This window comes from Sylvia atricapilla, chromosome 9 (assembly GCF_009819655.1).
Source record: "Sylvia atricapilla isolate bSylAtr1 chromosome 9, bSylAtr1.pri, whole genome shotgun sequence".
Lineage (NCBI taxonomy): Eukaryota > Metazoa > Chordata > Aves > Passeriformes > Sylviidae > Sylvia > Sylvia atricapilla.
This window is the reverse complement of record NC_089148.1, coordinates 14,813,523-14,836,491: the sequence shown is the minus strand read 5'-3', so window position 1 is coordinate 14,836,491 and position 22,969 is coordinate 14,813,523. Positions and strand designations below refer to the sequence as shown.

At 57.8% G+C, this 22,969-nt stretch overlaps 4 protein-coding genes across 10 annotated transcripts in view; 3 read left to right on the top strand and 1 right to left on the bottom strand.

The window, feature by feature from the left end:
* IPO13 (importin 13) overlaps positions 1-2,483 on the top strand; it is a 31,316-nt gene extending 28,833 nt beyond the window's left edge. For 2 of the 3 annotated variants that reach the window (XM_066325026.1, XM_066325028.1), the window contains exons 16-20: positions 993-1,059; positions 1,226-1,284; positions 1,396-1,485; positions 1,623-1,804; positions 1,916-2,483. In XM_066325026.1, the coding sequence (XP_066181123.1) occupies positions 993-1,059; positions 1,226-1,284; positions 1,396-1,485; positions 1,623-1,804; positions 1,916-2,015 (498 nt within the window). In that variant the 3' untranslated portion in view covers positions 2,016-2,483. The remainder of the gene's footprint in view (positions 1-992; positions 1,060-1,225; positions 1,285-1,395; positions 1,486-1,622; positions 1,805-1,915) is intronic. The other variant, XM_066325027.1, reaches the window with a different exon arrangement.
* A 467-nt stretch (positions 2,484-2,950) lies between these two features.
* Positions 2,951-7,102, bottom strand: DPH2 (diphthamide biosynthesis 2). Its single transcript, XM_066325017.1, has 6 exons — positions 6,617-7,102; positions 5,057-5,169; positions 4,723-4,943; positions 3,891-4,529; positions 3,590-3,775; positions 2,951-3,499 (listed from the first exon to the last, which is right to left on the bottom strand). The coding sequence occupies exons 1-6, from the start codon at positions 7,100-7,102 to the stop codon at positions 3,369-3,371; spliced, it is 1,776 nt and encodes a 591-aa protein (XP_066181114.1). The 3' UTR covers positions 2,951-3,368.
* On the top strand, positions 7,019-13,304 carry ATP6V0B (ATPase H+ transporting V0 subunit b). Of its 4 annotated transcripts, XM_066325020.1 has the most exons (8): positions 7,032-7,167; positions 10,123-10,171; positions 10,655-10,738; positions 11,181-11,258; positions 11,816-11,885; positions 12,220-12,271; positions 12,659-12,849; positions 13,226-13,304. In XM_066325020.1, the coding sequence occupies exons 1-8, from the start codon at positions 7,101-7,103 to the stop codon at positions 13,247-13,249; spliced, it is 615 nt and encodes a 204-aa protein (XP_066181117.1). In that variant the 5' UTR covers positions 7,032-7,100; the 3' UTR covers positions 13,250-13,304. The 4 variants fall into 4 exon arrangements, with proteins under 4 accessions (XP_066181118.1, XP_066181117.1, XP_066181115.1 ...); XM_066325021.1 differs by lacking the exon at positions 10,123-10,171 and having other exon boundaries at positions 7,019-7,167; XM_066325018.1 differs by lacking the exon at positions 7,032-7,167 and having other exon boundaries at positions 7,229-10,171.
* Positions 13,305-16,048: 2,744 nt separating this feature from the next.
* On the top strand, positions 16,049-22,779 carry B4GALT2 (beta-1,4-galactosyltransferase 2). 2 transcript variants are annotated; one of them, XM_066325016.1, is made up of 7 exons: positions 16,049-16,256; positions 18,541-18,927; positions 19,280-19,515; positions 19,589-19,779; positions 20,040-20,162; positions 21,238-21,342; positions 21,476-22,779. In XM_066325016.1, the coding sequence occupies exons 2-7, from the start codon at positions 18,612-18,614 to the stop codon at positions 21,624-21,626; spliced, it is 1,122 nt and encodes a 373-aa protein (XP_066181113.1). In that variant the 5' UTR covers positions 16,049-16,256; positions 18,541-18,611; the 3' UTR covers positions 21,627-22,779. The 2 variants fall into 2 exon arrangements, with proteins under 2 accessions (XP_066181113.1, XP_066181112.1); XM_066325015.1 differs by lacking the exon at positions 21,238-21,342 and having other exon boundaries at positions 16,123-16,256.
* Positions 22,780-22,969: the final 190 nt, after the last annotated feature.

Genomic DNA, 22,969 nt, shown 5'->3' with positions numbered 1-22,969 from the left:
GTGCTGTTGACTAAGAGCTATCCCTGCTTTTATCCTTGGGAGGAGGCTCAGAGGGCAGCAGTGGCCCCACACAGAGCTCAGCCCAAGGGCTGCCTGCCCTGGTATGCTGCCCTCTGAGCTCCAGGCACACAGCAGGGCTGCCCCAGTGCTATGGCTGCTGTCCCTGGTATTGCAGTGACAGCAGGGCAGGAGGCATGGCTGCCATTCCCAGTGCTTTTCTGCAGCAGTGGGTATGGTGGTCAGGGTGTGGATGTGGGTGCCTAATATAGCAGGGTTCACTGAGGCAGGTCAGAAACCCTTCCCAGTGAGTGGAGGGTGCAGGCTGAAACATTTCCACCCAGTAACTGCTCAGTGCCAGCACCAGGGGGACTAAGTCATTGCACAAGGTGACCACAGCTCAGGGTGTCTCCAGCAGCAGTGCCTAACCCGCACAGAGGCTGGTGGAATTAAAAAATCCCCTGTAGCATTAAAAAACCCCAAGCTTTCTTGATCTCAGACTTGCTGCTCAGGAACTGCCAAGAAATGTTGGCATCTCATTGTCATCTGGTGCAGTCTGGGGCTACTGGTTGAATCAGTTGCTGTGACCCCAGGGATGCCAGCATCTTCAGGAGAAAAGCAAAGTACACGGGTGGCTGGTCTCTGCTGAGCCCTGCATGGCTGCCCTTGTCCTGGGAGCGGTGCTGCTGCCTGATCTGCTCTGATGGTTGGAGCCCTCTGTGTCAGAGTGTTTGCACACCACTGTGGCACCTATGCTCAGGTCCTGAGGTCGGTGGATCCTGGGCGTAGCAAACTGCCTGGCTGTTTGAATGATATTTTTGGGGAGGGGTACAGTGATGGTTTCCTGCTGTACTGTGTGAATCTGCCCTCTTCTGAGGGTGTGCTCAGGTAAGTGCGTGTCCAGGCAGAGGCTGTCTGGGGCACCTGGTTCCTTGGAGGCTTCCTGGCTGCCTCTGCAGCGCCAGGTTCATGCTGCCTGTCTGTGTGCCTTGCAGGCTCTGAAAAGGAAACCGGATCTCTTCCTGTGTAGCAACCTGGATGTCAAAGCAGTGTTTCAGTGTGGTAAGTACCATGGGCATGGGCATGTGCTCCAAATCACTCTAAGGAGAAGCCAGCCTGCTCCTCCTGTAGACCTGAGTGCGAAACAGCCAAGGGCTGGGGGCAACAGGGCTGATTTGGGATGGCCAGGGGTTTTTCTGCTGCTAACCTGAGTGGTATTTGCCTGCAGGTGTCCTTTCACTCAAGTTTCCCGAGGCCCCAACAGTCAAAGCATCCTGTGGCTTTTTTGTGAGTATGATTCGATCGTGGAGTCCTGAGAGCGGGGAAGGCAGGAATGGGGCTGACGTTGGGCACAACAGCCTGTGCTGGCTCTGAGAGAGCCTGGCCTCTGTGTTGCAGACGGAGCTGCTGCCCCGCTGTGGAGAGATCGCCCCGGTGGGACAGGTCGTGCATGAGAATGGCAAAGCACTGCTGCAGGCAGTGCTGGAGGTGAGAGACGCTGGACCACAGGTTACCTGGGCAGCACTGCGCTCTACTCCTGAGCAGCATCTCTGTGGAGCCAGGGGCATAGGTGGGAGCAGGGAGAGTGACAGTGTGGGCTCAGCACATTGTTTGCTCTGTGGCAGGGCATCGGTGGCCAGGCTTCCCGCAGCCTCATGGATCACTTTGCAGAAATCCTCTTTGCCTTGAATAAGCACTGCTTCAGCCTCCTGAGTGTCTGGATCAAGGAGGCCATGCAGCAGGATGGTTTCCCCTCAGCCCGAGTAACTCCAGAGCAGAAGGAAAACTTCAGCCAGCAGATCCTCAGGTTTGTGTGCCACTTGCTCTGGCAGCTGTGCCCCACATTTCCCACAGGAATGACCCCCGCTGCATGGCCCAGTGCAGCCCTCCTGCTTCATGTTTGTCCCCTCCGTCTTAGCAGAGAGCGTGTGAACAAGCGGCGAGTGAAGGAGATGGTGAAGGAGTTCACCCTGTTGTGCCGAGGGCTGCATGGTACAGAATACACAGCAGACTACTGAGCACCTGGCCAGGACCGCGGACGATTTGCCTGGACCAGCTCTTCCCCACAAGGAGAAGCCCCCTCATCCTCCCTGCCCTGCTGCAGTACGGCTCATAGAATAACCCTCCACCTAGAATTAACCCACTCGGGACGCTCCTCAGCTAGATTTGGTGGCCGCATCTCAGTGTCAGCATCTTTGTTTCCCCCAGCATGCTCCCTCCTCAAAGGGAACAGGAGTGCTGGCTGCAGGAGGTGGTGGTGGGGCAGGGGAAGCCTGGGCAAAACTGCCCCAGCACGGGCTGCCCCATCCCCGGGCTACCAGCCCCTCCCCAGCCCTTCCCCGTGGGTGCTTGTGCCCCGCAGCGGGGAGGCCGCCCTGTGCCTGCAGCAGAGGCTGGCTGGGCGGGGGGAATTTGCCCCCTGCTCATTTGTACGTGTGGTTGGGAGGGGGGAGGCCCTGCACCTAATTATATTAAGAATATTTCTATGCTGTGGCTGTCATTATTGCAGTGCCCAGACTTTGCCTGCGTCTTCCCTCTGGGGAAGAACCATGGGGTGGGGGTTAAATCAAGGCTGGGATGCCTCAGTGTTGTCCTTGGTTTTGGGAGGGATGGCAAAATACCAGTCTGTCCTGCTTGCCCAGCATGGAGCATAAACAGCCCTGCCTCACATGAGAGGGGCTGGGCTCCACCCCTGCCAAACATGGGGTGGTTCCTGCAGCACAGGATGTGTGCACCCCATTCCAGTTTAGAAGACAAACTGAGGGGTTTGTTTGTGCTCAGAGTTCCCCTGCCTTTGCCTTAGTACCCCAGCCCAGACTGTGCTTTCACTGTCAGAGGTCCTTGTTCTGGTTTTCTGTTCCCTACAGGTGGTCTTAGCTGACACACAGGACTTTGCTCCCCAGGTGGGCACCACGATACGTTTTTCACTTTGGCAGAGCTGGTATCACCCATCTGTGTTCCTCAGCCCATGTTTCATTCTAAAAAACCAGTTCATTCACAAATCCTCTTCAGCTTTAGTTAGCAGCAGTAGTCCACAAAAGCCTCAAGTCCCACCACTGTCAGCTCTTGCGAAGTTGTGACCTTTCCACACAGGGACAAAGCTGTCCTGGGTGGAGGAGCCTGTGGAGGGAGACTGGGTCTGGGCCAAGTGCCTGTCTCTCCTGGCCCTGCTGCTGCCCTGGCCATGAGCCTCAGGGTGCCACAGGCATTCCTGAACACACATGCAACTCCTGCTTTCCCACTGCAGTATTACTGACCCAAGGCCGTGTCCAGCAAGGTGCCAGCTGGCAGCAGGTCCAACACCCAGTGGGAGGCAATTCCTGGGCCCCCACATGGCCCCAACTCCTGGCTGGGTGGCAATGCTACTTGAATCAGGGTTGCTCACATCCTTCATCCTCATAGGCAATGGCAATCCCTCGTCGGCCCTGCACAGCCTTGGAGATGGGGGTCTGTCCCAGCTGCTGCTCCAGGCCCCTCCAGCTGCGGGACTCCAAGAAGGAGGCTGGGAGGACAAAGGGAATTGTTACCAAGAGCGAGAAGGTGGCACTGCCCCTGCACCAGGGCTCAGCCCCACCATGAAACCAACACAAACCTGCAGGGCTGATCTCTGCGAGTGCCCGTGTCTGGTCCCTGCAGGCCAGGGTGGTGCTGGGGGGCAGCTGAGAGGTCAGGGGGCCACAGAGGTGGGTAGCACACATCTTCCCTGTGATCAGCGAGACATCGGGAACAGCCTCTGCTGCAGGAACAGCCGGTGGGAGCTCAACATGCGCACAGGCACCTGCCAGGGAACAGTAACATTAGCCTTGTCCATCTGTCCTGGAGCAACCACAGGCCAGGCAGCTGCATGGAATACACCCTGGGAGGGTGTTGGGCAGCTGTCTCTTAGCTATTACCTGGCAGCAGGTCTCGGAAGTCTGTGAGGTAGTTCCCCGTCCACTCACGGGCTGGGTTGCAGGCCAGCTCCAGCTCATACGGGGTCACAACAGGTCGGTAGAAATCGCTAGAGTCCAGGAGGGAGTTCTGAGCACAGGCCACCAGGACAAAGATGTCCACCTCCAAGAAGTTGGCCAGCTTGGCGGGGTTGGGCTTGCCCACAGCCAGTGTGTAGCTGCGCTTGCCGGCGCGGCACAGCAGCTGGCGGAGGTGCTGCAGCACGGTCAGGTAGCCCGCCACACCAAGGGTGCCCACCAGGATGCCCACCACGCTGGCATCCCGGGCCCGCTCCACCAGGTACAGGCGGCGCATCAGGGCCCGGTTGACATTGAGGGTCTCGCGGCGGCCGCAGCCAGTGATAGGATTGAAGGAGCTGAAAGGGCAGCAGTTCCAGGTCAGCATGAAGCTGGTGAGGGCAAGGCCTTCAGCTCCCACATAGAACATGGCATAGTCCTGCAGCCCTCCTGCAGCCTCCACCAAGAACTGGCGACCAAACTTCCACTCCTCCCCAGGCACTGTGGGGCCAGGAGGGTCTCCACACACCAGCCTAGAGAAGATGATATTGGGGTACTCGGGGCACAATTGCTTCTCCAGCTCACCTGAAGGAAGAGAGGAGTAAGAACAAAACTTGGCCATAGTCCTGACGTGGAAAAGGTGCAACAGATCAGGGGAGAAGACAGAAATCAAGGCTACCAATGTCTGGGGAATGAATGCCTGCTTGGTCTGACCCTGGCAGCTCTGCAGAGCTCAGAGAAGTACCAGAGCCCTCCTTCCCTGCCCCAGAGCACTCACCCATCGCATGGGCATAGACCACATCGTACAGCACCACCACACGGCTCTGCTGCTCGGGGTAGAGCTCCCGGAACGCCTCTGTGCAGCGCCCAACGTCCAGGGGCTGCCGCCCAAAGATGTGCAGCACCGGGAGCTTTCTGCAGGGGCTGAGGCAGGCCGGGCCATAGTGCAGCACTGCCTCGGCACCCACATGCTCGGCAGCCACTTCATCCACGCAGCAGCTGCGAGGAGAACCCGGTGTCAGATAGGCTCTGCAGCACTCCCTCCTCCCTGGCACCGCCCCATTCCTTCCCGCAGGGGAACCCCAGGACACCCTCCACAGTCCCACACCGACCTGCCGTACGTGGTGTCTCCTAACACGTACATCTTAGCCCCGGTTGCTGCCTCCATCTGGCCTGCCACCTCCACTGCGTCTGCCAGGAGCTCATCAGGGAACTGCAGGGCGACCTGGCGGGAACAAGGGATGAGGCAGACGGAATGAGGCACTGGGGAGGGTGAGATGAAGAGACAGAAGGGGTAGAATGGATAGAATACTCCCTCAGCATGTTTGCTGGTACGAAACTGGGAGGAGTGGCTGATACACCTGAAGGCTGTGCCGTTCAGCAGGACCTTGCTAACACTGGAGAATTAAGCAGAGAGAAACCTAATGAGGGTCAACAAGGGCAAGTTTAGGGTACTACACCAGGAGGGGAATAACCCCAACTAGCAGCACAGGCTGGGGGCTGACCCACTACTGCAGATAAGGATCTGGGACCTAGAGTCTTGGTGGGTGACAAGTCGACCATGAACTGGCAGGGCCCTTACAGCCAGGAGAGCCAATGGGCTCCTGGAGTGCACTGGAAAGAGTGGTGCCAGCAGGTCGAGAGTGATAATCCTGCCCTTCCAATTGACCCTGGTGAGGCACATCACAAGTATTGTCTCTAGTTCTGGCTCCTCAGTATAAGAAAGACAAGGAACTACTGGAGAAGGTCCAGCAGAGGCCACAAAGATGATGAGAGATCTGGTGCACCTCTCTTGTGAGAAGAGACTGTGAAAGCTGGGCCCGTTTAGTCTGGACAAGAGAAGACAGAGGAGATCTGCTGTGGTTTAGGAGTGGTACTCCCCAGTTCAGTGCTCCCAGTAAGCCTCTCTAAACCAGGCTGCCACTCACTCTCCCCTTCCTTCTGCAGCGGGATGGAGTGGAGAATCAGAGGCACGCACAAAGGGTCAAGATCACAGGTCAAGATCAGAGCAATTTACTGGGAACAGCAAACTAAATAAGAAAACCAATGGTAACTGCAACACTATTAATAACAATGTACAAGAGACAAATGATTTGCACACGAGTGCTTGATGCAGGGCTCTGACAATACCTGACAATGCCACACTACGGGACCCGGGAAGGACTCCTTCCCTGTCCCCAGGAAATGATGGGAGGCGGTACAGAATAACCTCTGGGTCGTGGCCGTGCCCCATCCTGGTCACTGCAAAAATTAATCCTGTCCTGCCTGGAACAAGGACAGGATCTCATTAGTGCATATAAATATCTCAGAGGTGGGTGCCAAAAGGACGGTGCTGGACTCCTTTCAGTGGAGCCCAGCAACCGGACAGAGGAAGAAGCCATGGCAATAAACTAAGACAAAAGATGTGTCATGTTAGCATGAGGAAGGATTTCTCTACACTCAAGACGGCCGAGCACTGGAACATCTGCCCAGGGAAGTCGTGGAATCTCCATCTCTGGAGACATACCAAACGCATCTGGGCGCGTTGCTGTATAACCTGCTCCGGTGACCCTACCCTAGCAAGGGGTTTGGATGATCTCCAGAGGTCCCTTCCAACGCTGACAATCCTATGAGGCACCAGGAAAGGGGACCGCGCGCCGCCCCCGGCCGGCTCCACCCTCGGTCCCACTCACCTTGCGGAACCCGCCGTCTCGTATGAAGGCGGCGGCGCGGCCCATCTCGTAGAAGCCGTCGAGGTCGTTCCGCGGTGCCGCTGCCACGGCCGCGCACAGCTCCCGCCGCAGCGCAGCCTCCCCATCGCTGCTGAAGGCCGCGGCCATGGCGGCACGCGGGCCCCTGCGCCCGCTTCCGGGCTGCGGCGCGACGCTGGCCAATGGAAGCTCGGCTCTGCCTCCCCGCCCCCAGAAGTCCTGCCCACGACGGGGCGGAGAAGGGACGACAGCCAATGGAAATATGTAATGGTCGCGATGCATTCTGGTGTGTGTAGTTCTCCGGCCACTGTCAAACCAGGCAGCCAATAAGCGGGCGCGGTGGCAGCGGCGGCGTTCCGGTACTTCCGTCCGTGCGCTGCAGTTCCGGTCAGGTGCCGCGCGGGGGTCAGGTGACCCGGCCCGATCTGCTCCCGCCGCGCCGCCCGGTGCCGCCGCCGCCGCCGCCATGACGGGGCTCGCCCTGCTCTACTCGGGGCTCGGCCTCGCCTTCTGGACCACGTTGCTTGGCGTCGGTCAGCCCGGGGCGGGGGAGGGCGCGGGGCCGCGGGGAAAGGGGGTCAGGGGACCGCGCTGCCGGGCTGAGCCGTGGGGCCGGAGGGATCTCCGGGCCCGAGGGGAGGCTGCGGTTCCTGCCTGTGCCCGTGCTGGCTGCTCCTTTGCTGCAGAGGAGGGTTGCTTTGGTGTGGGAAGGGAAGGCGGGCGTTGAGGGATGCAGCCTTGTCAGGCCCTCGGTTGCCGCTGTGCTTCCCGTGGTCTGCGTACTGCACGGCCGGGAGTGCTGCTGTGGGGCTCCCCAGCCTGGGCATCGCCTCTCGGGCCTCGTAGCTGCTCCCTCGGAGCCCCCAGCGGTGCCGCGTAACTCCCAGTCGCTGCTGGATGTGCAGTTTTCAGCGCTCTGAGCCTCTCCGGTTGAGCAGTTGATTTGGTTCTCTGTGTGTGCGAGAGCAGAAAGGTGCCGGTGCCGGTCAGGAGTCGTATTTTGATTTGGTAGATTAGGGAAGGTAAAGGCAGGAGGAGCCTGGTCCTTCACACTGTGATGGTTGATGTCTCTCGGGTGGAGAAATCGCCCTGCTTTGCCAAGCTGTGGCAGCATGAAAGAACATACAAGTTTGGATAATTGTGGAGCTGCTGCTTGGCCACGTTTCAGCTCGTGGCAGCCCGTGCTCTGCTGCTTGGTGTTGGGCTTTTGGAGGATGGAATTAATGCCCTAGGGCCAGCAGGTAGATTTTGTGCTGGGACTGCTTGTGATTTTCTCTTAGCATAGAATGAAGTGACCACAAACCAGGCAGAGGCTGGGGAAACCTTGGCCCTTGCTTCAGTGTTTGGGTAAGGGGAGAGAATGAGTCTGAAGGGTGTCTCACTCCCTCGTGTTTCCAGGGCCTGGTGAACCCAGTGTGGGCCTAGGGCTGCCTCACTGGGCTCTCTGAATCATATAGCTCACACTAGTGAGCCTGTCGGAAAATCTCACTGAGCTGAGCCCGGTTGCTCTTAACTTCCCCTGCCCTCTTGCAGTCCCTTTTTGAGGAAGACCATGAGCAGGAAGTGGTCTTGCTCCATGCAGTGTTGCAGTAGTGTTTGTGTGTATTCTGTCTTTGTCCTGAGCCCTGGTTTAATCCTCCAGTCCTGCTACCCTCTCTTCTGTCCTTCTGGCTTCAGGGCTGCAAGTCAGAGCTCACAGGAGAATGTCCTTTACCCAGTTTCTTTTGCATATGAATCTAAGGTTACACTTGCTCTTGAAGACATGAAAGGTGCCCTGAGGATCTGCCCTGAACTGGTTGTAGCTCTTTTTTTACCACTTCTGGGGAGTGGAGGCAGTTGAGGCTGGCTGGATTCAGTTCCTGTTCTGACAGCAAAGCCAAAACACAAGTAATAGACTGGCTGGGCCCAGAACTAAAGATCATCCTTGAAGGTTGCCAGAAGTGCAGGCTGGGCTGTGGCTTTCCTCTGTATTCCCTGTCTGTGCTAGCACCATTCTTCATTCTTGTGTGTCACTACAGGGGAGAGGGGTACCCCAAATCTGTGGCAGAAAGAGTGACCAGCATTACCACTTCCCATTATGGGGCTCACTGGCTTGCCTGACAGTGCTCTTGTGCTCCCCTGAGTGTGGTGCTGAGGCCTGAGCTGTACATGGAGGGGTGAGCACACAAGAATAATGGGGACATCCCTGCTTCAAGAGATCAGCAGTGCTGAGGCCTTCCAGTGGCATGAATAGTCCTGCAGGTCTTGGCTGTGCTCACGGAAGGGCTTCTCCAACCTGGCAGGCATGATCCTGCCCCCATATTTCTGCTGGCCACATTGCCATCCTCCCCTACTTCCAGGCTGCCACTCTGGGGTGGAAGGGAGCAGTGGGACACATGCAGTGACCTCTTTGCTGCATTCGAGCATTTCAGAAGTCTCCTGTTTCCTCTTTTCCCAACTGTATGCGGGATCAGTGTTACACAGGCTCTGACTGGTTACAGTCAGATACAGCAGAGCTCTTCCTTCACCCTCTGTCTAGTGTGGAGCACACAGTGCCACAATGCCCGTGCTTATCTGCTCCTTGGGGCTGGGTCACCCTCCCTTTTCCAGCAAAGAGCAAGTGTCTCTCCTGATGTGCAGCCATGTTTCCCACTCAGGAGCTCAGAGTAAGGCAGGGTTTCAGTGCAAGCACCTCTGCGTGTGCCTGTGCTGTGCAGGGATGTGAGTCTTGGCTGTGGTCTCTGGTGGGAGATGAGCACAGTAGGGCATGCCCTCCTTGGAAAGCAAGGGCTTTTCTGAGTTTCTCAGGGCAGTGCTTTGGTGTCTCCCACCTGTGTTGGAGTATAAATTTATCTGGAAATTACCTTGGGGGAAATGTTGAGAACAACACTCAACACTCAACTTCAACTGACAGCCTTGGAAAGGGGGTGTTGGAAAAAAGATGGAGCTTCTTGTATTGATGGGCTCCTGGGAAGCCCTAGGATGATGGGATGGTGATGTAGCAGCATGTGGTGGTCAATCAGGGCACGGCTTTGCTCATCTTGTCCCTCCTGTGGCAGGTTCCCTGGAGCTGTGACTCTCCAACAGGGCTGAGGCATTGGAGAGCCATGGTGGAGACCGTGCTGGGGCACAGGGCTATGGATTGCCCGTGAGACCCTGCAGCTCAGCATGGTCTGTGGGTGCTCAGCAGGGTTAGGAAATAGAAAATGGGTGTGACAACAACCATGATCATCTGCTAGGCAAGACTGGGATGGAGTCTGACAGTATCACAGGCCCAGGCTGTCAGTCTTGTGATGATGTGGAAGTGTTGGGATCAAAGGGGTAGGATTTGGGGGGTACACCCAGCCCACAGCTCTGCATGCCTGAGCCAGTCCTCCCAGTAACCCTCCTTCATGCTGTGCTGTGCTCCTGGGGCTTTGCCTCGGGGCTTCGCAGGCCAGGGAGGAACCAGCAGTGCTGGATCCAGCTGGTGCTTCTGTGGAGGTTTCCATCTTGTTCTTGCTTTCCAGGGATCTGCTACACAATATTTGACCTGGGCTTCCGCTTTGATGTGGCTTGGTGAGTTCCCTGTAAACACAGGCATCCTCAGGGCTGTGTGAGGAGGCAGGTGGTGCTGGCAGTGCCTCCCAGGAGCAGCACTTGCTTTTGAGCAATGGGCAGTGGTCACTGCACCGCAGGAGAACAAGAGCTACAGTGAGCAGGGCCTCTGCTCCCCGGGAGGTGGGATGGATGCAGCCCGTGTGTTCCTGTGGCTGGCTCCGTATGAGGTCTTGGTGCAGCTATTGCTGCTCTGCCTTCCAAGTCTCTGAGCCCAGGCTTCCTCTTCACAGTGAGGGTTTGGGAGGAAGATCTTGATCCATGCAGGTGAGGGTCCTGTGTTTCTGGCGGGCAGATAGGGGTTTTCATGTCCTGCTGTCTGACTGCCCAACACATCTTGGGCTTCATAATTTGGTGGAGGGGTACCTGTTTTGGGGTAGGCTGTGTGGTGTGACTATGGGGGCTCAACCTCTGTGCTAACTCAGGATACTATTTCCTGTCCAGGTTTCTGACGGAGACCTCACCCTACATGTGGTCCAACTTGGGCATTGGCTTGGCCATCTCCCTGTCTGTGGTGGGAGCTGCCTGGTGAGTGGACTGGCTCTTCAGCATTCCCCTGCTGTGCCACCTTGGTAGCTGTGTAGACACTGCAGTTTTCCCACAGCAGAGCAGGGTAGAACAATGTCTACATGTAGGGCTGTGGGTCACCACAGCAGTGGGGCTGAATTATTGAGCCACTGTGGGGTCTGCGTGAGCCAGCCCACAGTCAGCAGTGGCAGTGGAAACACAGGAAAGTCTTTGGAAGCTGTACCCCTCAGCCCAGGCTGTCTAGTGGTGGCTCTTGTGCCCCAGCAGTTCTGCTGGTGTAGGTGGTGAAGCCTGGGGCCACTTGTACTCTGGGAGTGGCTAGGCTGAGTGTTCAGTGTCCTCCAGCTGTATGCCTGATTCTTTGGTCAGCTGAAAGATCCTGGTTTCTGTATAGAATTCTACAACTGACAAACCTTCCACCAACCACCTTTGTCTGCTACAGGGGGATTTACATCACAGGCTCCAGCATCATTGGTGGTGGAGTCAAAGCCCCACGGATCAAAACAAAGAATCTGGTGAGGTAAGCACAGACCTGGGGTTACTTCTTGTGCTGCACCTGAGTGGAGCAGGTTACAAGCCACTCAGTGAAGAGACTTCTGTCTGTGCTCTAGCTGGGTGCTGCTGGCATGCTGATGCTGTTTACTTTCAAAACAAAGAGCTCTAAAAGAGCCAGAGTGCTGCTTTGAAGGGTCACTGTGTGATATCACGCTGTGAATGAGCCCAGTGTGTTCAAAACAAACACCCTGAGATCACACATCCTGCCTAGGCAAGGGTTCTCCTTGCACAACCCTTCTACAAGGAACAGAAACAGACTGGTGAAGGGCAGGAATTCCTAGGCCTGCTTCCCACAGGATCCTTGTACTTTACTCAGGTGCCACAGCAGAACCAGCATCCAGCCTTTGTGTTTGGCAGCTCCTAGTTTGAAAGGAAGGCAGCGGGTAGCTTCCCATATGGCTATGGAGGGCTCTGTCTGGCTGGGCATGAAGTGGCAGGGGCTCCTTGGGGAGGGGTCTTTCCCCTGGGACACTGGGCGGACTTACTGAGACGCTGTGCTCAGGCTTTGCCTTTCTCCTACAGCATCATTTTCTGCGAGGCCGTGGCCATCTACGGGATCATCATGGCAATAGTCATCAGTAACATGGCTGAGGTAAGGGAGCACCTGGGCTGCCATGCCATCCCTGCGCCAGCCTTGGGGCTGTGGTGGGGATGGGCAGCTGGTCACGGGCCGGTGTTGTGAGGGATAGCCTTTGAACTCTGTTGGGCCTTTGGGAGCCTCTGGACTGGTGGTCTGTGTAGTGATCCTTGCCTGTGATGAAGAGGGTTGGGAGAGCACACACAAGGGAGATGCCATGAAGCCATCCTGACCTGGAGTCAGGGACCGGCTCTGGCCAAATGTGGCTACCTCATGCCGTATCAGGGGCAGGTAACTTTTTCAGAGGCCGCAGACTTGTCACTGACCCAGGTCCTGTGCTTTCTCTCAGCCTTTCAACGGAGTCACCCCAGAAGAGATTGGAGCCAGGAACTACCACGCAGGTAAGGACTGCAGGGTCCCCATTGCTGACGCTGTGAGCACTGCCACACCGTGACCCCCACCTTCTGACCTACCCATGGTCTGCTGCTGGTGTCTGGAGGACACGTGACTCTTCTGCCAAAAGACAGCTTTTTACTTACCTCCTCGAGGTCCTCCTGCACTCAGCGGGCTGTGCTGCCCAGCAGCGCTGCTCCTCGCCTGGGTGGAACAGTGGCCTGGCACCGTGGGAGCTGGGGCACACCTCAGAGCTGTCCTGCTCCTCAAGCAGGGTTGCTGGGGCTTGGCAGCTCTGGGTCTTCTGTCACTTCGAGGCAGAAACTTCTGCAGCATGTCCTGGGTGCAGGTGGAAGAAGGTTACGTCCTGCTCTTGCAGCATTCCTCTCTCACAGGTTTCTCCATGTTTGGAGCTGGTCTGACCGTGGGTTTATGCAATCTCTTCTGTGGGGTCTGTGTGGGCATCGTGGGCAGCGGGGCTGCCCTGGCTGATGCCCAGAATGCCAGCCTCTTCGTCAAGATCCTGATTGTGGAAATCTTTGGCAGTGCCATAGGGCTGTTTGGGGTCATCGTTGCTATCCTGCAGGTAACTGTTTCCTGAGGCCACCAGGCCTACGTGACCACAAGGGGCTGTCACCCTGGATGCTCACCAGCCCCAGGGAGACACACCTGGGTTTCAGCACAGTCTTCTGCCTTGGAATGGGGGGGCTGTTTACGAGGTTTGGGGGTGGCACAGCTCTTCCCACACATACTGTGCCTGTTTGCAACATTGTGAACCCTCCTGATGGCCCCTCTCTCACTGAGAGTGTCACCCTGTGCGCGCTTTGTGTGATGCTCATGTCTTACCAGTGGGATTGATAAGCTGTCAGCAGCTTCTGGATTGTCCTAGGATGCTTGGGTGGGACTGGGATGTTGAGCTGGGGTTTGTGAGCCACAACCTAACCTCTCTTCTTTCTTTCTAGACATCTAGAGTAAAAATGGGCTGAGCCCTCTTGCACTCAGCCTGTTCCAGCCCACCCCGAGAGGTTCTGTATATACTTATTTAATGTTTCTGTACTTGATTGGGGTGGGAGATTCCTGGCATCGGGAGCAGGAGCCTGACTGCGTAGAGCCTCGTCCTGCAGATCAATCGGCCGCGTGGAAGAAACAAATTTCTCTGTGTGAATTCTGCCCCCAGCAGCCTGGCCCAGCCTCTGGGGCCCTGCTGCTGCCTGTCCCTGGTGTGTAGAATCAACCATCAGTGCAATTCTGTGTCAGTGAAATAAATATGGTTCTCGTCCAGCTCTTTCTCCTCCTTGTGCATGCTAGGGAGGTTTGCAGGTAGCAAGTGCTGGTTTGGGCTGCCCCAGTGCTCAGAGATTCCTCTCTGTGCATCTGGCAAAATCCGTGTCCTGTTCCAGGAGCCTGATGGTGTCCTGCCTGTGTGTTCTGTTTCCTTCTCAGGCTGCAAGAGCCACCCTGTTTGGGCTGTGGGAATGCAGAGCTGTGCCTTGCTGCCTGGAGCAGGTACAAGACTGTTGGAACAGGCAGCAGGCAGCTCTGAGTTGCCTCTGCCAGGCTCCTAGCAGCCCAACACAAGCTGCTTTGAGCCTGTCAGCTCCCATCCCGGTAGGTCAGTGTAATGCGGGGTTACACAGTGTCTGTTGCCCCATTGTGCAGCTGGGGAGCACCAGAAGAGCAGAAAAGTAAAACTTTTGCCCCTTCAAAGGACATGCTCCAGCCAACAATCTGTGGTGTGATTGTTGACTGTATGCTGGGGCTCTCCAATCTGCCATCTCCCTCTGTCCAGGGGGCCTTGGCAGAAGTCCTGGGGTGGGGACGCTTTGTGCTGGCTCTGTTCCCTGTCCCTGGCTGCACTGAATAGGGTGGGGAAGCTGGCTGTAGACAGCTGGACTTGCAGCTCATTTGCTGCGTGGGGGAAGGGAAGAACAAGGTCCTTCTGGATGTGCTATGCAGAGAGCCTGGAGGCTGCTGCTTCTGCTGTATCCAGCACAACGCCTTCATCCTGTTCTTCTACCAGTATACCTTCATAGAGAAAGCACTGATCTTCCACTGCTGTGTCAGAGTAGGTGCATGCTTAGAGCTGCCTCTCTCTTCCCACATGGACACCTCAGGCTGGGGCAGCAGTGAGACTACTGGAGCCTGCTGATTCTTGCCCTTGAACTAGGGCAGCAGCTGCCTCTGCATGACCCCTCTGAGATCTGCTGCTCTCCTGCCTCTGTTTCACATTGTCCTATGAGTTTGGGGGCTGTAGCGTATTTCAGCCCAGGGTGCATGACAGTTGTGGGGGGAAGACTAAGCTGCTGCCCCTTCTAGCTGTGCTGGCTGGGGCTGGAGGCTCTCCCAGTGAGGAGCAATGTGAGACCTGTGTAGTGGCAGGACGCAAACTTGGCCCTGTCTGGTTGGAAGAGCGTCAGGTGTGGGCAGATTTTTGCCTGTCCTGTGGGAGCTGCAGAGCCATTTCATCAGACCCACACCAAGCTCAGGAAGGGGATGCCTGGGGTTGGAGAGGTTGTGCTGGTGTTAGAGAAGCTGCTTTATGGGTTAATTATCTTCATGGTTAGCAGCTGTCTTGAAAGACTCACCCACTTGTTTTTCAGGGATGGGCCTCTGCCCTGCCCAGATAGAAATGCTTCTGCTGTCAGAAATGTGCCTCTGTGAGGTACTTTTCCATTCTCCCTATCCTGCCTATGTATATCACAGCTTTGGCAAGGGAATGGGCTCTAGACTTACCCACAGGCCCCTTATAAGAACATGACACCCATCAGGGCCACTCTCAGGGTGACCCACAGCCCACCTACCATAGCCAGCAGTGATAAGGTGAGCACACCATTCTAGGTATGTACGCTTGGGTTCCAGGACTTGGACTAAACACCTACTAAATACCTGCTGCTCAAGCAGAGGAAAAAAGCTTGAACAAGGCTTTGGGATCTTACACCTTGTCTCATTTAGAAGCAGCAGCAGTTAAAAGGTATTTTGGTAACCATGTGTAGGTATGGATAGGAAAATGCCACCTGCTGAGAAGCCAAACCAAGAGCTGGAGGCAGAAGTTGGACCGCTTTCAGTAGGCTCGTTTGCAGGGGTGGAGCAGGGCTGGCCTGGGTGGGTGCCATTCAGTTCTCTTCTGAAAGCCTGTTTGCCGAAGGGAGCTTCTGAAGGGAGCTGGAAAGCTCTCGCTGGGGTGAGCAGCCCGGCACGGGAGGAGGAGAGGCCTCAGGGACAAGGTTGCTCTGAACAGGCACAAGTGCTGGGGAAGGGAGCTGAGGAGGTGGCAGGAAGGGAAAGGCTGTAGACAGTGCAAAAAGTACTTGTGGTGGGCCAAACTTGAGGTGAGACCAAACCAAGGCCTTTCACTGATGCCTTTGTGGTAAGGGGATGAGATTCCCAGTTGTTTCCTAGCAATGAAACAGAAAGAGTGGTGGTGTGGGGGGGAAGGAGACACAAATAGGTTGCAACGGACGCTGAGACAGCACCAATGGCAGGGAGCGTGGGAGTCGCCGCAGGTGGGTCCTTGGAAACGCTGCCTTCCAGCAACAAGGAGCAAGGGAACCAAGAAAGGCCGGGACACCCTATGCCTGTGTCTCGGAGGGTGCCTGGACGGTCCCCGGTGCCGCGCCTGGGGCCAAGGGCTGAGCATCCCCTGGTGGAACCGGAGGCATCGCGCACCCCCGGGGGGTGTCCGCGGGATCCGCGTCCGCCGGCCCAGGTGCCTGCGGGACCGCCCGCCTCGGGCCCCGGTGCGGGGCGGCGGCGGCGGCGGCCCCGCCCGGTGCGGCGGCGGCGGGCGGAGCCGGCGTGCGGGCGCGGCCCCGTCTCCCTGCGGCTCTCGGCGGTGCGGCGGCCCGGCCGGCTGGGCCCCCCGCAGCCCCGGGCATGGGAGCCCGCGGGCCGGCGGCCGGGGCTGGAGGAGGAAGAGAAGGAAGAGGAAGAGAAGGAGGCGGCGGCGGGGGCCGCTGACCGGCGCCGGGGCGGCGCGGCAGCCCCGAGGCCGCGGTGAGTGGAGCGGCGCGGGCAGGCCTGGCCGGGCGGGGGAGGCCCGGGATGGACCCGGGGAAAGCGATCCTGGTCACTCGCGGGCGGCACCGCTCTGGCTCGGGGGAAAGCCTAATTTTGAGGTTGTTTCTCATTTTTTAAGTAAGTTTTTGCGTGTGTCGGGGACTGGGAAAAATTAGGGGGCGGGGGAGTGTTAGTTGTGTTGAATGCGGCCCCTCGCCCCGCTTTTGGCCAGGAGGTGGCCAGCTTTAGGACATCGAGGCCACCGGCTCTCACTGTGCCTCCCTTCTCCGAGCTCTGGAATGTCTTGTGGGAAGAAGGATTGAGTCCACGGGGTTGAGCATCCCTTCCAAAACGAGCATCACTAGCCGCATGGCACATACTGCTCTGGCTTGAAACCCTGGGGACCAGCTCTCCAGCCCCAGGTCACTTTTGGCCTCTCACACCCTGCACATATGCTGCGGTGGGGGGAGATGACATCATATTTCATAACCCCCTCCTTAGCAGTTTAAGCCCACTCATGTTCGTGGTGTCCTGTGGCTGCTGCTTGATGGAGTGCTTTGCTTTTGTTCTTGCTGAGAATTACCCTCTACTTGCCTTGTGGACCATTCTGCCAAACGGCCCCTAAAACCAGCTCTGATTTTTTCCTGTTGCATCCCCCTCTGGCTGTTGGGGCAGCACCACTCTATATACTGCACAAATTTTTGGGGAGGGTTTTTGGCAGGTGCTGGGGGCAGGCAGGTCCCTGTGTCGTGGGCTGTGTAGAGTGACAAGGCACTGTAATCGGGAAAAAGTTTGAGCAATAACAGCAAAGCCAGCTTTCCTTCAGAGGGCTACTTTCTAGAAAAAAACTGGATGTGGGATTGGGCTGCTGACACATGCCAGGACACCCCTATCCACAGGGATACTACTCTGCATCCTGGGAGAGGGTGGACATAGTCGGGGCATTGGGCTCAAAGCCTTTTCTAGCACCTCCCTGCCTGCGGTGGGTTCCATGGTCTGCCTGCCAGGGTCAGTCCTGCAACTGGGAGAGGACACCCCAGAGCAGGGTTGGGTGAAGGATCCTGCTTCACACCTCAGCTCTGATCCCCATACCCATCCAGTGTGGCCATCACTGACAACTTGGTTCCATGTGGCTCCCTGGGGGACCCCACTGGACAGGGCCAGCAGCTGCCAGTGACCAGTTGCCAGCAGTGTTGGGTGCTATCTGCACTCCTGCTGGGGGTCTTGCTGCAGACCCCTAGCCATCAAGGCCCCCCAGGGACCATGCAGTAGTTCCGGCCTGTCCTGAGGTCCTCAGGGCTTTGTGAACCCCAGTGCCTGTCCCTTGTGATTGCTTTGCTGTGTCCTAGCAACTTCCCTGAAAGCAGGGACTAGCATGGCAGGGATCAGGGCAGGAACCGGGGTGCATGGCTGTGCTGTGGCCTGAGCCCTGGCAGTGGCAGGGCTGGGAAAGGCCGGATTGTTTGACTTGTCTGGGACTCTCTAGTGACTCTCCCAGCTGGCTTCCTGTCAGGGCTCTGGCCCAGCTCCAGTGTCATGTCAGAGATAAGGGGACCCTGACTTCCAGCAGTCCAGTGTCCCAGGGGCCTCACCGTCAGGAGGAGGAGAGAGGATCTGCGCCGCTGGCTGTAAGCCAGACCCCCCTGGATGTGGCAGGGAACCCTGACTCAGAGGGGCTGGGATGTCCTGCTCATCTCAGCTTGACTTGGCTCGGTGTCTAATGTGCAGCTGCTCCCCCGCTGGGTGCCTCGAGAAGGGCCCCTGCCGGCATGACTCTCATTGCTGCCCCACTTTGGTGCTGCTGCTGGGATGTAGCTCTTTGGAGAGGGAGCAGGATGGGGAACAAGGAAGTGAGGGTGCTTCAGAAAAGGGTGGCTGGTAGGGACACCTGTGGTGCCCTTGGGACATCCCAGGCTGGCTGTGTTTTTGGAGAACATAGCCTTTGCCAAGGGCCCAGCCTCCATGGAGGCTCTTTATGGCAAGTCTGGAGGTGTCCACATCCTCTCTCTGGGGGAGAAAAAGGGAAGGGGAGTGGGTCTGTCCTGTTCTGGTCTTGGCCTAGGAAAGCAAGGAGGGAGCTTGCTGTGTGGAGCTGAGGACCTCTCATGGTGGTGCCTTCAGAACAGAGGTGCAGCATTCCCCCTGGGGTGTTCTCTGGCGTACCAGCCTGCAAGCCCTTCAGGTCTGCTTCAGGCCTGTGCTACTCCTGCTATCCCAGTGTCATTTGGGCAGGGCTGGGGGCTCAGGCTCGTGGTGTCCTGAGCATGAGGTGTCTTGGCAGGATCAGGACCGTGGCTGGAGCCGCCCCCCTGCCCCACCAAGTGCACATGTCTGCCTGCCCGTGCCCAGAAGATGACCAGGCTGCTCTTGGGGGTGACCCTGGAAAGGATTTGCAAGGCTGTGCTGCTGCTCTGCCTGCTCCACTTCGTCATCATCATGATCCTCTATTTTGACGTCTACGCGCAGCACCTGGACTTCTTCAGCCGTTTCAACGCCAGGAACGCCTCGCGCGCCCACCCCTTCTCCAACTCCTCCCGCCCCAACGGCACCGTTCCCAGCTACGGGCCAGCCGGTGCAGAGGCCCCATCCCCCAGCACCAAGCCCAGCACCAACCAGTCTGTCACTGAGAAGCCCTTGCAGCCCTGCCAGGAGACACCTTCTGGCTTAGGTGAGACATGCTGGGTGAGCACTGGGGATGAATTTGGGCTCTGACTCTGAACATGGGGCTAAGGTGGGTGCTCATGGTTGACATCGTTATCCCCTGGGCCCTGGGCATGGCTCCCCCATGAAATAGAGAAACCCCAGTGTGGAACTGTATCAGGACAGCTGGTTTCAGGTTTTGTTAGCCCAGCCTCTCTGGGCTCCAGTTTAGGAAAGGTTTTGGGTGCTCTCTGCCCTTGGCAGTGCCAGTCCCCTTTGCGGGTGCCCCTTGCTGTTTGCTTTACTACTCTGGGCAGGAGTGGCATGTGACCATGACCCTGTCCTGTGGGCATCACCCACCCTGCCTTCCTCTCTCACAGTTGGGCGCCTGCTTATCGAGTTCAGCTCTCCCATGAGCATGGAGCGAGTGCAGCGGGAGAACCCTGATGTGCGCCAGGGCGGCAAGTACACCCCCCCCGACTGCCTACCCCGGCAGAAGGTGGCCATCCTCATCCCCTTCCGACACCGTGAGCACCACCTCAAGTACTGGCTGCACTACCTGCACCCCATCCTGCGCCGGCAGAAGGTGGCTTATGGTATCTACATCATCAACCAGGTGAGAGGGGCAGGGGCAAGAGGGTGGTGGGGCTGGGGTAGATAAGCAGGCACTGCTGAACTCTGCCCTGCAGTTTGGTGAAGACACCTTCAACCGCGCCAAGCTGCTCAACGTGGGATTCATGGAGGCACTCAAGGACGACGAGGAGTATGACTGCTTCATTTTCAGTGACGTGGACCTCATCCCCATGGATGATCGCAACCTCTATCGCTGCTACGAGCAGCCACGGCACTTTGCTGTTGGCATGGACAAGTTTGGGTTCAGGTGGGTGCCCTGGGGAGCTGTTTCTGTCCAGGCAGGGCTGGAATATCTCTCTGGGATGGTATCAAGGCAACCACCTTTGATTGTCACCTGGGGTAGGCATGAGGTCAGTGGCTCGAATTGTGGACCTGAGATGGGAGAGGGCACAGAGCCCTGGGTAGGAAGGTGACACAGGAAAGGGTCCTTGTACTTGGGGGTCCCCATGGGGCTCACCTCCATCTTTGCCTGTTCCTGGGGCTGACCCATTTGCTGTCAACCTGCAGGCTGCCCTATGCCGGCTACTTTGGCGGTGTCTCTGGGCTGAGCAAGTCCCAGTTCCTGAAGATCAATGGCTTTCCCAATGAGTACTGGGGCTGGGGAGGAGAGGACGATGACATCTTTAATCGGTAGGTGCCCAACCTCTCGCTAGCACTGACCGGTTGGGGTGTAGCAGGCTCCCCACCCAGCACTGAATTAGCACTGTTACTGCGCTGGTTCTGTGGGGGATGTTCGCGGGCCGTGGTAAATGTCAGGGAGGGATTTACACTCCAGCTTTGGGGTTGGTGACCCTTATGGATGGAACTGGTCTTTCCCAGGGTGATGGAGGGCTGTGAGCTGCTCCTCTGCCTCCCTTCTGGCTGAATCCTGCAGTGTGGTACACACTGTGCCTGCAGGGTGGTGTGCCTGTGGGCTCTGCTCCATACAGGGGCTGAGATGCTAGACTTGGATGTGTCCAGGGCTGAGATCAAAAACTTGGAAGCATCTGTGTGGTGTCCATGCAGCAGCCACGCAGTCATTCCTGCCAGCAGCCGCCAGGCAGCAGTACGGCTGCGCGCTGAGCAAAGCCCAATTCCCCCATAGGCTGCACTGGGTGCTAGAGCGGAACAGTGGCCACCTCACCTCCTGTGGATTCCCCCATGGTGCTGCCCAGTGAAGCAGTGTGCAGCCAGTGGGGTGTAACCAGCATGTGATAGTCAGACCAGCAAAACACCCTTGTGGGAGCCCTGGGCACGTGGCACAGTTGATTTGCACATAAGGTGGGCTCAGAGTGGAGGATAAGAAGTGTGGCTCTGTGGAAAAGTTTCAGGCAGCCCTTGATCTGAGGGGAGGGCTCCAAGGGAAGGGCTAGGCAGCGGCATTCAGGGAATGTGAAGGGCAGAGGCCGCAGAAGGAAGGAGGAAGGGAGGGAGGGATGGAGGGATGGATGGCTGCCTAGGGATGGCTGCCTGTGTGAGACGAAGGCTGAATGCAGCTGCTGGTCCCTGGATGGGAGTGGCACTTTGGGCACGCTGCCAGGGGGCACGTGGCACCCTAAGTCACGACACTGGCCTGGGTGGGGCCTGGCTTTGCTCATCTTGGCACAGCTTTGTTTAACCAAGGACAGGTTTATTTTGCCTGGGGTGTGACCCTGGAGGTCTCTGGGCTGGGGAATGTCCCACCCTGGTGCCCGCACACTGATCCCACCCTGCTCCTGGCCCCCAGCATCTCCCTGAATGGCATGAAGGTGTCAAGGCCCGACATCCGCATTGGGAGGTACCGCATGATTAAGCATGAACGTGACAAACACAACGAGCCCAACCCGCAGAGGTGAGTGAGCCACAGGGCTGGGGCAGTTGGCACGCTGGGCAATCACTTGGCTGAACACTTCCACAGAGGTCCAGCACTGCTGGCACTACAGCAAGACATCCCTCCATCCTCATCCTGCTCTTCTTTCCACCAGATTCACCAAGATCCAGAACACTAAAATGACAATGAAGCGGGATGGGATCAGCTCGCTGCAGTACCGGCTGGTGGAGATCTCCCGCCAGCCCATGTACACCAACATCACGGTGGAGATTGGCAGGCCACCGCCCCGCCTGGCCCGCGGCTAGTGCTCCTGTCACTGGGACCCCCTGTGCCTAGGCTGGCTGGGCATAGCAGGTTTTGCCCCAGCTCAAGAGCTAGGACTGGACAGGGATGTTTTCTGCCTACTCTGCTGCCTTCTGGAGATGGCTGCCCCCCAGCCAGCCCTTTGGTCCCCAGGATTTCTCCGTCTCCCCCATCCCCACGAGTGTGTTTGCAGGACCCCTGCCCCATACGTGGTGTGTTGGTGGATGAGCCCAGCTGCCCTACAAGCAGCTCCTGGCACAGAGGGAGGGGGCAACCCCAGGCCTGGCAAGGAGCCCCCAGTCCATGCCAGCTCCTGCCTGCACCCTGGGTGGGGAGGGTGAAATCCCACTGCTCTGTGAGAGCTGGAGGGTCCCCACCAGCGCTGTGAGAAGTGGGGTGCAGGCTTCCCCCTTTACCAGTGCTGGAGTCCCTGCTGCCCCAGCTGGGGATGGGAGCAGCCTGGGGCCCCTAGGCAGGCAGGATCAGGGCAAGATTGCTGCCCTGGCCAGGCACTGCCCATGCTGCCAGGCACACAGACATGGCTTGCTGTCTTCCTCTGCTTTAGTCTGGTGCTTAGAGCTGGGCCCTGTCTCAGCTCTGCCAAACAGAGACCTCTGATTAGCGAATGCCCCTCGCTGTGCCTCAGTTTCCCCACGGCTGGGGGGATGGCAGCTGTATGCCATCCCCCTTGCCCAAAGGCAGGTGCTGTGTGTGTGTGTGTGCAGCCCCTGCCTGCGCCTGCCCTCACCTTCCCTCCCCCCCTTGGTGGGGGAAATAGGGCTCATTTGAACCTCACAGCCCCTCTTGGTGGGGGCTGGTGCAGCCCCTTGAGCAGGGAGGGAATCTTCCCCTTGAGGTCTCCCCTTGTCTGCCTTCCCCCTTCCAGGCCAGGGGGGGAGGGCTGCAGGCAGGAGAGGCCAGGACCATGCAGGGCAGGAGCCCTGTGCCCCTCCATGGGACTGGGAGCCCCAGCACCCCTGACACTCCATGGGGGGATAGGAGCAGTGGGGTTGGGAGCAGGGCAGCTCGCCAGGGCTGGGGGGCACCGGCGACTTTTGTACATTTGAATGTCTGACCCTTTTTTCAGCGTACGTTGAATGCAACGTTCGGTCGTAGAGACCAGGGGTTTTGTATTTAATAAAAGTTTGAAAAGTTGGCAGGCTTTGTGGGGGTGGGAAAAAGCACCATCTGATGAGGAAGTGGGATTGTGGAGTATAGAAGGGAAGTTCCTGTCTGCCACCTCCAGCTGCTGACTGGGAGGCAGAGCTCCTGCCTCACCCTGTCCATCCTTGGGGGACCGCCCCCAGCTCACTCAGCAATGCAGGGGGTGGGGTGGGCCTAACAA

What these genes read in the sequence shown, in the direction of transcription:
- DPH2 (XM_066325017.1), bottom strand. Translation starts at nt 7,102, where the DNA reads ATGGCGGCGGCGGCGGCGGCACCGGGCGGCGCGGCGGGAGCAGATCGG. An exon ending in GAGACGGCGGGTTCCGCAAG is followed by an intron (nt 5,170 to 6,616) that starts GTGAGTGGGACC and finishes TGTTCCCGCCAG; the next exon opens with GTCGCCCTGCAGTTCCCTGA. An exon ending in GGTCTATGCCCATGCGATGG is followed by an intron (nt 4,530 to 4,722) that starts GTGAGTGCTCTG and finishes CTCTTCCTTCAG; the next exon opens with GTGAGCTGGAGAAGCAATTG.
- ATP6V0B (XM_066325018.1), top strand. Translation starts at nt 9,972, where the DNA reads ATGCCTGAGCCAGTCCTCCCAGTAACCCTCCTTCATGCTGTGCTGTGC. An exon ending in TTCCGCTTTGATGTGGCTTG is followed by an intron (nt 10,172 to 10,654) that starts GTGAGTTCCCTG and finishes TTTCCTGTCCAG; the next exon opens with GTTTCTGACGGAGACCTCAC. An exon ending in TCATCGTTGCTATCCTGCAG is followed by an intron (nt 12,850 to 13,225) that starts GTAACTGTTTCC and finishes CTTTCTTTCTAG; the next exon opens with ACATCTAGAGTAAAAATGGG.
- B4GALT2 (XM_066325016.1), top strand. Translation starts at nt 18,612, where the DNA reads ATGACCAGGCTGCTCTTGGGGGTGACCCTGGAAAGGATTTGCAAGGCT. An exon ending in ATGGACAAGTTTGGGTTCAG is followed by an intron (nt 19,780 to 20,039) that starts GTGGGTGCCCTG and finishes GTCAACCTGCAG; the next exon opens with GCTGCCCTATGCCGGCTACT. An exon ending in GACGATGACATCTTTAATCG is followed by an intron (nt 20,163 to 21,237) that starts GTAGGTGCCCAA and finishes CCTGGCCCCCAG; the next exon opens with CATCTCCCTGAATGGCATGA.